The 13,034-nt window shown below is 41.8% G+C and overlaps 1 protein-coding gene across 1 annotated transcript in view; it reads right to left on the bottom strand.

Moving 5' to 3' along the window:
• The window catches only part of LOC118398686 (mannosyl-oligosaccharide 1,2-alpha-mannosidase IA-like), a 169,735-nt gene that overhangs the window by 119,248 nt on the left and 37,453 nt on the right, over positions 1–13,034 (bottom strand). Inside the window, exon 2 of the mRNA XM_035794262.2 lies at positions 10,177–10,273. Coding sequence (XP_035650155.2) covers positions 10,177–10,273 — 97 coding nt within the window. The remainder of the gene's footprint in view (positions 1–10,176; positions 10,274–13,034) is intronic.

Genomic DNA, 13,034 nt, shown 5'->3' on the forward strand with positions numbered 1-13,034 from the left:
TTGGGTAATTAATGTGAGCGCAGCCCCAGATCCGGACGGCGCGTCACGGTTCGGTAGTCATTGCGGTAAATTAGCTCACAGGGGCACAGAGCTGAAATGCACTCTCCTAAGGCTTGCTCAGCTCCACTGTTCTTCTCCTTTCAGAGGCCTGATGAATTTGTAACTTTCAGCAACTCAGAACCTGGATGAAAGCGTAACATCATAATCAGCCAGAGCGGTTTGACAACTTTGAACTCCCCCATCATACTGCAAGACAGAGATAATGATAATATTTGGTTTTCCCCATTGTGTTTCTACTGCGCTTGATGTTAATGGATGGAGCATTGTCCACACATGCTGTGTCCTTGTGGGTTTATTAGCCATGATACTGTTGAGGCTTCTCTGCTCCCACCTGGGCGTGCCACCACTATGCTTTAAAAAAAACTCACACATAGAAAGTAACTAGAGTGCCCCTAGTGCTACACCTTCTTTGGCAAGCACACGTGTGAGGAGTCATATAACAAATTATTTATCAAGCCATAGAGGCAGCGATGCTTTTAGCCCCTATGACTACAGGTGTATTGGATCTGGTATCTGGTTCAGGGCAATGAGACCTCTTAATCCTAAATGTGTGTCTGTCACTGCTAAAGCCCTGGACTTATCATTCTCATGACTGAGATACCAATTGCATTGTGACATCACAGCATTGATATCACACACTATCAGAGCCAGCCACATACTGACTGGCCTACTGACGGACCTACCAACCCCTGTAGGGGGGATGATGGGGTGACATAAAAACACAGGGAGGTCCCTTATTACATCTGGCCATTCACATAGAAGGGGTAGGAGAGGAGGGACTTCCGAATATAGTTTATGACTAGCTTGAGGAAATATAGCTAAATCTCCTTTTATTTTCCTGCCAAACTACATGGGTACTGAAACTACTCACAGACAAGTCAAATTACTCAATATTATGAATCACATTTTAGCTAACAACTAATAAAAACACTCATTGACATGCATATACACTGACACACCTTCCTAATATTGAGTTGCACCCACGTTTGCCCTCAGAACAGCCTCAATTCATCGGGGCATGGACTCTACAAGGTGTTGAATGCGTTCCACAGGGATGCTGGCCCATGTTGACTAATGCGTCACACAGGTGTGTCAAGTGTCCTTTGGGTGGTGGATCATTCTTAATACACACAGGAAACTGTTGAGCGGGAAAAATCCAGCAGCGTTGCAGTTCGTAACACACTCAAACTGGTGAACCTAACACTTACTACCATACCCCGTTCAAATGCACTTAAATATTTTGTCTTGCCCACTCACCCTCTGAATGGCACAAATACACAATCCTTGTCTCAATTGTCTTAAGGCTTAAAAAGGGATGTACGGGATCATGGCTTTCGCCTAGATTCACCTGGTCAATCTGTCATAGTGTTCCTAATGTTTACAATAGAACATCATCAGGAGTCCCATTTGCACACATGAGATACAAAACCATGATTGGTTCTCTCATCCATGTCAATTCTAGATATAATTAGATTTTGTTTAAACAATCAACCGTAGTTCTTTTTTTCTGGCTGTATCTTGGTAGAGGCTTAATGCTGATGTTGTGAGGGAGAAATTACTTCCAAATCAATTCTAAACTGTGGATGAATCCCTGTATTCACGCCACAAGATAAATAACCCATTTGATTGACTTTGCTCATCAACAGACATGCGAAGGGTAGGTATTAATAAGTCTAGCCATGAGGGAACAGAGACATCAGCAGGACTATGCTGAATTCATTGATCAGACCAAATAACGGCAATCATATTAGGACAACATTTCCTGACTCTGATATTCATTTCCCAACTCTGGGAGACAGGAGACCTAGACTAAAAACACGTCAAAACACAGAGTCAGGCAGCAAGTATGATTACAGTTGAGGATTAACTATAAGGTTGGACAGAAAACTCAAAAACGGAAGAAGAAAATAATAAGTGAAATACATTAGCTAAGTGTGTCAAATGTCTGGAACATTCTGAAGCTTCTAATTGCTAGGAAGGGTCTCTAAAAAAGCATTGCTTTCCAAGCAGCATCTCATATCAAAACATACTTCAATAGATAAGTGGCATCCCACAGCCCAGAGTCTAGGCCTACTTACTGAGCTAGGGTGGGTTGGCTTCCTCTGTGACCAGGCTGACATCCTGCAGGGCGGAGCAGGGGGTGTGTCTGCTCACCTGGTTCCTGTCCGCGTCTGCAGCTTGCGGAGCAGCCATAAGCCATGCATCGGACTGATCAATGCCGCGGCCTTGTCTCCATCTTCCCCAGTAACAGAGCCAGACGCAGAGCAGATGTCTGGCCATGTCTTATGCATACCTCAGGTTCCATTAACCAAGCACTCCCATAGATTAATAATGCAAAGCTCTGTCATTGCTTGATTAATAGGAGGCCGACTGAATTTATCCTCGGCTCAGGATGGCGTTGGTAGTATCTGTGTGTATGTATGTATTTTTGTGTGTCAGGGCTTCTGTTAACCGGAAATAGCTGACTTTTGCCCGATATTTCTTTTTAAAGCTGATAAAACTGACGCGGCCAATTGTCCGGGAGAAGAAATAAAATCCCATTGCAAAATAATGATTTTTAGACTATTCATTGATGGAAATACATTTGACTGCTGATGATTATCAGTCAATAGGTCCATTTGTGTAATTTAGTGGAATTAAATTGGCGCGTGTGTATTTTCGTTAGTCGTTATGTTTATCACGCGTGCACAGCATACAGATACAAAGAATATAAGAGGAAATCTGTCAGGCAGCACGAGAGCTGCTACAGCTTCTCAAACTTCTCCTTCATTTCTGCTGGAGTGAAATCAGTGGAGGCTGCTGAGGGGAAAACGGCTCACAATAATGGCTGGAACCGAGGAAATGGAATGACATCAAACAGATGCAAACCATGTGTTTGATGTATTTGATAGCATTCCACCCATTACACTCAGGCCATTACCAGGAGCCTGTTATCCCAATTAAGGTGCCACTAACCTCCTGTGAGTGAAACGTGCTTTTAGAAATCCAATCATTGCATAACAATTCTAAATACAATTGTGTGTTAAAAGGTGTTGATGGCCTGGAAAATTGAAGCGTGCTTCCCATTCTCCATTCAAGAACATACAGGCAATGGTAAGCAAGCTACAGCGGGTCATACACCACTTTGCAATGAGCTGGAGACGGTATTCATTTTGAAAATATACTTAATTGTTTGAAACCTGAAATTTGACTTCTTATTATGAGGCATGTCTTACCTCGCTTTAAAGTAAAGTATGACTATCTGAAACGTGGAGGCAATTATTTTATATAGACTTCCATATGCCATTGAAACCAGTAGCCTATTTCTCTCATGTTCTATTGGTTTTCAAATCAACTTTCTTTCATTGTCCAGTAACCAAAGGCAGCAAGCATCCTAGTCATATTAGCAACCCATGCTAGTTGTTGCATCTTTAGATCTCCCCTCCTTCAAAAAAAATGTACAATTATTTTAATCTCTGTCACATGAAACCGCTCGCATGTGCAGTCAGTTTTTGACAACGGTACCTATACTGTGCAGCAATGAATTATTTATTATATTATGCATTATGTAGCATCCATGACAGAGGGAGAAGCGTTCATCCATGTATATGGGTAAGAGCCTAGCTATATTTTCCGATATTATATCGTTTTTGTACTTTTACCCCTTTATCATGATATCAAATTGGTAGTTACAGTCTTGTCCCATCGCTGTTTCTCTCCTATGGACTCGGGAGAGGTGAAAGTCGAGAGCCATGCATCCTCCGAAACACGACCCTGCCAAGCCGCACTGCTTCTTGACACACTGCTTGCTTAACCCAGAAGCCGGCCGCATCAATGTGTTGGGGGAAACATAAACCTGGAGCCGTACTGATGCCTCAAACACTGCGATGCAGTGCCGTAGACTGCTGCGCCACTCAGAAAGTCATTTTCATTGAGAGTTAAAGCGAGCTAACGTTAACTGGCTGGCTCACTAGGTAACATTACTTGTATGATCTGTGTAGTAATATTATTTGTTTCTCAGAAACCATTTGCATTGCTAACTAGCTAACATTGAACCTAGTTGATCTTCAGGTCGGAAAGTTGGAGCTCTAGAAAGAGTTGGATGACCATACAAATCCATTTTCCCCAGTAGGAGATCGTTTTTTCCAATTTCCCAGTTCACACTTCAGTCAGAAGTCTGAGATTTCTGAGTTCCCAGTTGTTTTGAACGTGGCATTAAAGTTGGGATTTTGGCTCATTGTTTAGCTAGCTAGCGAGCTATATAGCTACATGGCTAAAAAAAAAGACGTGACTACGCAAGTATCCATTTCACAGTACCATTTACACCTTCTGCATCCTGTGCATGTGACAAATAAAAAAAATATTTTATTTGATATAGTGTGTGTTTACCAGAGACAGTAATGTGAAGAACAACATGACCTGCACCAAAGTCAGATTAGGATATAGGCTAACTACTACGGTCACCACTTTTAGTCTTGAAATCTTTGATTGTTTTCTACACTACCTTATTCACTCTGTTTAGCACATGACCTCACATGTGAATCCTTAAAGAGATGTGTGGGCTCTCCGCAGCCGATGTGAGTAAGACCTTTAAACAGGTCAACATTCACACGGCCGCAGGGATTACCAGGACGTGTCTCCTGAGCATGTGCTGACCAACTGGCCAGTGTCTTCACTGACATTTTCAACCTCTCCCTGTCTGAGTCTGTAATACCAACATGTTTCAAGCAGACCACCATAGTCCCTGTGCCCAAGAACACTAAGGTAACCTTCCGACCCGTAGCACTCAAGTCTGTAGCCTTTTAAACAACTTCTACCCCCAAGCCATAAGACTCCTGAACATCTAATCGAATGGCTGCTGCTACTCTTGGTTATTATCGATGTATAGTGACTTTAATAACTCTACCTACATGTACATATTTACTCAACTAACCGGTGCCCCCACACATTGTACCAGTACCCCCTGTATATAGCCTCGCTATTGTTATTTTACTGCTGCTCTTTAATTATTTGCTACTTTTATTTCCTATTCTTATTTTGTGGTATTTTTTAATATATATTTTTTAACTGCATTGTTGGTTAGGGCTTGTAAGTAAGCATTTCACTGTAAGGTCTACTGTTGTATTTGGCTTTTGTGAAAAAATTATATTTGATTTGAGGCTAAGGCTTAAGAGGGTGTGAACGATACTGAATGAGTGTGGACAAAGACAAGCTCACCAGTAGGTACCAAAACATTCACAGGTCATTTTCTCAAAAGTGGGGTTAGTTTATCAACTTTCAAAACAGAATTACTTTCCACTGTTCCTCAACTGCAGTGTATGATATACCATTTTCTAGCGAGTCTCTACTTTAATCCAAATGTGAAAAACACCATTTCACATTTTGCTACATAGGACCGAATCCAAGGTTGTGGGTCACAAATGGCTCCCTCTCACCGTGGCCCCTGGATATAATAGCCTTTGCGCTGGGTGGTTGTCAGGGTCGACGATTGTCGTGTGTGATCTCTCACACTGCTGCAGATGACAAGAAGAATGCAGTGCAGCAGACAGGGGAGAGAAGGAACACCGCTGGGCCGTGTTGTGCTATGAACCATGGGACACCCCTTCGCTAGCGTCTGTGTACCGTTATGAGAGTGGGTGACAGGAATAAATGCCAGTGTCAGTATATATTACTCCAGCTTCCCTGGCTAAATTAAGGGCGTTAATCAAATGTGGTACATAAATTCTCTGCCTGTCCTGAAGCCTTGTAGTGGCAGCAGGAGGAGAGAAGTGATGGCGGGAAAGCAGAGTATATTGCTGCAAAGCCATGAATGTTTCATCAGGCACGGGTTCTCCAGTCACCTTTGACCATAGTTGGAAACCTTTTTTCTTCCTAGTGATAAACAGCTTGAAGAAGAGTACTGTTGTCAAGCTTTGGGGCTCAAGGTGCGGCAATCAATGGCACCTTAAAGGGGTTGTAGCCTTCTCCTTTATATCCAAGAAAAAACCAATAGGCTTGGCAAGCGAGGTTGAAAACACAACCTAATTGCCTTCGTCTACTCCAGTTCTGTGGAAGTAAGCTAATGAGGCTTCCTTCTAAACAAATTAGCATTCTCAGCTGAAATCTTGCAAATAAGTTTACTTTTCTGAAAAGCAGAGAGCAATGGATCTGATGCCCCAAAATACAATGATAGAGTACAGAAAAAGCATTAATGCCATGGCAATGACTTTACATCGCCGTCAAAACTCAGTGTGTGACATACTCCATTTTAAATTCATGCGGTATGCTATGTTGAATGTGCGTAAATCATACCTTAGCATCAAAATATACCAATGACAGGTTCTTGAGAGCAAGCAATGTACAGTATTCCTGTAGAATGTGATAGTTTATGTTTAACATTAAGGTAAAACATATTTGCTTTAGATTAGCAAGAGAAAGGCCTGAAAAATACTCCAAAACAGAGAAAGCAATCTGCCATTCTGGATTCAGAGAGCTTTCGCTCATACAGGCATTTGCATATCTTAAATCCCTGATAATGAAATAGAATTTATACAAGGGTGATTGAAATTCTAAGTTAAATATGAAAGTGTTTGAAAGATATTTCAAGAGAGTAAAAGATTAAGTAGGAGGAATTTGTATTAGGCCTTTAAATGAGGTACCATACTTCCAGAAGTGAGCGCTTGCAAAAGGTTATATGACACTCCTGTCCCTAATGGAAAGTTATGAGTGAGGAAGGAGAACATTCATGGCGTATTAGGGAGACATTTTAATTAGAATGCAAACTCTGTGTGAGATTGTAGCCTGTGTCTGAAATGACTGGTGTTATCGGTGGGGGAGAGAAGAGCTGTTCATCACAAACACAGAGACAGATAGAGAGAGAGACACAAAATGAGGTGGAAACTGAGCTGCACTTCCTAAACTCCTGCCGAATGTATGACCATATTAGAGAGACATATTTCCCTCAGATTCCACAGATCCACATAGAATTCAAAAACAAATCCAATTTTGATAAACTCCCATATCTACTGGGTGAAATTCCACAGTGTGCCATCACAGCAGCAAGATTTGTGACCGGTTGCCACGAGAAAAGGGCAACCAGTGAAGAACAAACACCATTGTAAATACAACCCATATTTATGCTTATTTATTTTATCTTGTGTCCTTTACCATTTGTACATTGTTAAAACACTGTATATATATATAATATGACATTTGTAATGTCTTTATTGTTTTGAAACTTCTGTATGTGTAATGTTTACTGTTAATTTTTATTGTTTATTTCACTTTATATATTCACTTTATATATTCTCTACCTCACTTGCTTTGGCAATGTTAACACACATTTCCCATGCCAATAAAGTAATTGAATTGAATTGAGAGACAGAGAGAGCTCTCCTTCTCCACCACACCAGACTCCACACCATATTTAGCACCTCTGTGAGACAGCCTGGTTTTCTGGCCCATCTGAAATCCTGTAATCACTCTACTCCCAACTGTCACAGCACAGCTCACCCACATACAGCCAATCACACACCAGAGCTCATTTACAGCCGTAAAGACATTTTATCAACAGCCCAACCAAATATCCTTATTGTTCAAGTTGAATTAGACCACACAAAGAGAAGGAAGGGAGAGAAAGTGCAATGATAGTGTAGGTCTTAAAGTACATTTTCCCTTCCTATCGACTTTTTTGAATTCTTCTGGAAAAATCAATTTTCATAATGTACACACAAGATATGGATCACGTTTAATTCAAGTCAAATATTAAAGCTGAAGTTTAACTATGTTTAACCTTTGTGAATTAAACAGAAATAGTGTTAAATACCATCCAGAATGGGCCACCTCAACCAACTGCATACAGACCAGGGTGGTGGAACGATAAGCATCATTTATCCTTAATCTGAAAATGGAAGCGAGATCATTTGAACATGGAGTATTCATTTAACTCCACAAATGAAAATCAACGATAGTGATGGCTATAACAAATGGGTTGTAATACCTGTAAGAGGAACCAGCTGTGCTGAGTGGTTTGGAAAAATACCTGTCATTGTTCTACTTCCATTCAGCATGTACAGCATTTTAACAAAACCCAATATGGGGGGGTCATTATGTAGTCCAAGCCAAGCAGTGTAATACCAACCACACAGGAGGGGGTTGTTTATTTATGTTTGTGTAGAAACAAGAACACTGCAATCGTTCCATTTCCCTAGGAGTCATGCAGAGGGATACAGTCTAGTATGTCCCACATGGGACAGAGAGATAGGAAGCAGCAACACTTATTAACACACACACCCACACACCCCTTTGTCTACACCAAATCTCAGAGACTACAGAGAGACTACCGAACAATGTGCATCTATCTGGATCTATCAGTCAAGAGATACTTCTAGCAAACATATAAAAGCATAGGGAGTATTAAGAGCTTTCTCCAGTACAGAGGGGGGTGTTTACTAAAAGTTTCTCATGTGTAAAAGCAAAGATTTTATTACTCAAAGTGTTTAGGATGAAATCCTCTGTACCAGCCAGAAAAAGTGGAGAGAAATTCTTCCATCAACCATACATCTTCAGTAGAAGTCTACAGCAAAAGCGATACATCTTCAGTAGAATTCTACAGCAACAGCGATACATCTTCAATAGAAGTCTACAGCAACAGCGATACATCTGCAATAGAAGTCTACAGCAACAATGATACATCTTCAATAGAAGTCTACAGCAACAGCGATACATCTTCAATAGAAGTCTACAGCAGCAACGATACATCTTCAATAGAAGTCTACAGCAACAATGATACATCTTTAATAGAAGTCTACAGCAACAATGATACATCTTCAATAGAAGTCTACAGCAGCAACGATACATTTTCAATAGAAGTCTACAGCAACAGCGATACATCTTCAGTAGAAGTCTACAGCAACAACGATACATCTTCAATAGAAGTCTACAGCAACAGCGATACATCTTCAATAGAAGTCTACAGCAACAGCGATACATCTTCAATAGAAGTCTACAGCAGCAACGATACATCTTCAATAGAAGTCTACAGCAACAACGATACATTTTCAATAGAAGTCTACAGCAACAGCGATACATCTTCAATAGAAGTCTACAGCAACAGCGATACATCTTCAGTAGAAGTCTACAGCAACAACGATACATCTTCAATAGAAGTCTACAGCAACAGAGATACATCTTCAATAGAAGTCTACAGCAACAGCGATACATCTTCAGTAGAAGTCTACAGCAACAGCGATACATCTTCAATAGAAGTCTACAGCAGCAACGATACATCTTCAATAGAAGTCTACAGCAGCAACGATACATCTTTAATAGAAGTCTACAGCAACAATGATACATCTTCAATAGAAGTCTACAGCAGCAACGATACATTTTCAATAGAAGTCTACAGCAACAGCGATACATCTTCAGTAGAAGTCTACAGCAGCAACGATACATCTTCAATAGAAGTCTACAGCAACAACGATACATTTTCAATAGAAGTCTACAGCAACAGCGATACATCTTCAATAGAAGTCTACAGCAACAGCGATACATCTTCAGTAGAAGTCTACAGCAACAACGATACATCTTCAATAGAAGTCTACAGCAACAGAGATACATCTTCAATAGAAGTCTACAGCAACAGCGATACATCTTCAGTAGAAGTCTACAGCAACAGCGATACATCTTCAATAGAAGTCTACAGCAACAGAGATACATCTTCAATAGAAGTCTACAGCAACAGAGATACATCTTCAGTAGAAGTCTACAGCAACAGAGATACATCTTCAATAGAAGTCTACAGCAACAGAGATACATCTTCAATAGAAGTCTACAGCAGCAGCGATACACCTTCAATAGAAGTCCACAGCAGCAGCAATACCATCCACTAACAAAACAAGATTACAATTTGAGAAGACAATACAAATCATCTATTTATCGGAGCCTTCCAGCCCTACTGGTAAAGACTCCAGACAGACTCAGCGATGCTCCAGGTACCCTCTCCTCTCCCCGGCCTGGCTGGCACCACAGGATTATGGATTGATAGCTTTGACTAATTGCCAGTTTGGTCCTAATCTGTGGGGCAAGGTCAATGGCAGTGGGGTTGGGCATGAATCAGCCTTCTGAGGGATTGAAGGGGACCTGGGGACAGATACTCACCAAACAGATTGCTGGAGTGGCCTTGCTTGGAAACAGGCCTCAGCTCATTAGATCCCCAGGCGTAGCGCTTGTAACTGTCCCAGGCAAATGTCATCATCTGTGGGCAGAGGGAGAGGAAGGGGGACAAGGGTGAGAAATAGGTTTAGGTCTAAGCAGATATGTGAAGGGTGATTCACTTCCTATGGGTGTTTTGGTCATTGTGGACAGGTTTCCAGCAAAGTATTTGACAGTTTTGTTAAATAAAGTGTGTAGGCCAATTTGTGACACTAAAGAGACTTTAGGCTATTTAATGTTTGACAACATGTTTTGATTAGCCTACAGATATTAACTGTGCAGGGAAGTCTGTCAATCATTTAATAAACCTTGACATTAAAACAGGAAAAATCTATAAGACGTCTCAGTTTGATGTCTTCAGTGACCCTGGTGTAACCCGAGAGACAGTGCATCCAACATTAATTCTGACATTTCCAAAAAGAATAATGACGCAAACCTTTATGCGTCACAAGGCTGTTCTTCAAATCAGTGACTTCTGACAGTTTCTATTTTGGTCAAAGACACTGTAACAGAAGCCGAATCCTCCTTAAAATCAATGGAATCATAGCCGAGAAACCCTGGAGATTACAGGATAAATCCTTTCCTTCTCTATCCCTGGTGACTCAACCCAGATGGAGTCAGATAAGCTGTTAAAAACAAGGACAGCTTTTCAAAGTTTTCAAATCTGAATGAAAAGGTATATTACTCACTTAAATCTATAAAAGTTGACTTTGTTGAGTGTCTGAGATTACGCTTACCATTTTAAATCGCAACACTACTGCATTTGGCTATAGCACAGTCAAACTAAGTTTTTGAAGTTAGCATAGCATATGGGAAAATAACAGGCCAGAAATAATTAGGGCTATTGAAGTGATAAATTGGAAGGGAATGGGCTTTCCGGCTGCACTAACAATGCATCCCAACACAGTGCTAGTGCCTAATTCTCTCTCTGCACAGTCATATCTCAGTTCTCCTCTGCAGGGTAGCGACTACCAGTGTGTCCTCTAGTTTGTTGTTGGGAGGATTAGGCTGTAAGGGAGAAAAAGAGAAATATACTGCCATTCTCTCCAGTTGATACAGAGAGACAGATTGAAGCGGAAATCCCCCTCGAGCAAAAGATGAGACCAGACAGAGATTAAAATAATGTTTTCTCCAGGAATCTCAGTCACTCAGATCCACATAGGGAGATAGGATCAACTGCACGCTGTCTATTGAAAATCACTGGCAAAACCATCTAAGTGGATGAGGGTAGCCACGATATCCCTGTTATCCCCATATCCTATGAGACAAATCTTTAGAGAATCAAGGGACAGAAACAATACAGTCCCTCTTAAGCGGAGCAGTGGGCCGTGAGATATTACTCATTGGTTTACAGATGAGTATTTTCTGGAGAGTTTTGTGAGATCGACACTTCTTTCTGTTATACTTAATCAAGCGAAGAATAACAAGAACACCAAACACAACGGCAAAAGTGTTTATTAATGATGTCTGCTCTTCCTGCAATGTGAACACCATAGCAACCACTGCGTTCTCTCTCGGTTACCTCTGGCATTTCTAATGATGAGATGATAATGCACAAGCTATAGTCTCCAAGATGGAAAGATTGGAATGAAATTGAGTGTTAAAAAGTAAATTGTACGTGCCAGATAGAAGATGTGAATTAGGAGGACCTACCCTTCACAGTCAGAATAGTTTAGCCTAAGTGTGAGTCTGTGTTTGGCTCAGTCCATCATGGAAAGTCCACTGTATATGCTTAAGATTGTGGGAGAAACTTCGAGAGGGGCTCATAGTGTTGTTTATGGAAAGGCACCTCTCACCCTTTTCCCCCTTGATAAAATGTACCCAGCTCCACTATGCCTGGGCCTAAACAAACAGCCCCAGAACAACTTCTCATCCCTCGGTTAAAGGGCCCGCCTGTAGAGAATGCTGGTAGGAAGTCATTTACAGCACAGCGTGGACTCCCCATACCAGCCAGCAGTCTCCTACGGAAATTAGATTAGTTTATCGACTCCCACATAGAGAGGAAGAGAGAGAGATCTTGGCTCAATGAGTCTGGGGTTTAATTTACCCCGAAACTCTGGGCTCCACTCCCTCGTAGCCTCTCGCCGCTCACACCTTACTCTTAGACAACAGTGGTCCTGCTGAGGGGACGCCAGCAACAAGCCAGCGGTTCTGTTGGTTGATGTAGCTAGTAGCTAGACGACTGGGAGCTGGAGCCATTTGTCAGAGCCACTGAATTAGAAGCTGTGGAGAGATGGGAGGCATTGAACACAGGGCTGTATTGATTCTCATTCAGTAGTGCTAGGATTTGTTTGCAATAGAAAGCAGCAGGCTGTTCTGGTGGACTATTCCCTAATGGGAAAGGTTTTGTTCACTGTGGGTTACCTGTCTCCATCCAGACAGCTCTATTTTCAGCCTCCTGCATAAAGCCTCGTCTTCCCGCAGCGTGGTCTGACTGGAGGCACAGGAACCGGCACAGCCAAGAGAGTTCTGCTCCTGCTCAGAAGGAGCGCCAGCCTCCCTGATTTACAAGGCTGTAATTGCTTTTCCAGTCAGGGTTTAATGCAAGCATTTGAGTCAAAATGTAATCTCGTCATTCGTGGCTCTCTCGTGCTCTCTGCATGCTGTCTGTTGGCGGGCGGATCAGTGGCAGAAGCTCTCCCATTGTTTACTGCCGGCATTGTCTAGTCCAAAGACGTCACGGCAATACTGGAATGAGGTGACAGCCCAGATGTGATTACCGCAGCGGCAGCGGGTGTTCAGAGGGGGGCTTGGAGTTGAGGGAGAACATGTATCTTCTGCAGTGAGAAACAAACAAACTCAGT

The sequence above is a fragment of the Oncorhynchus keta genome, chromosome 19, assembly GCF_023373465.1.
Source record: "Oncorhynchus keta strain PuntledgeMale-10-30-2019 chromosome 19, Oket_V2, whole genome shotgun sequence".
In the NCBI taxonomy this organism is placed as follows: Eukaryota; Metazoa; Chordata; class Actinopteri; order Salmoniformes; family Salmonidae; genus Oncorhynchus; species Oncorhynchus keta.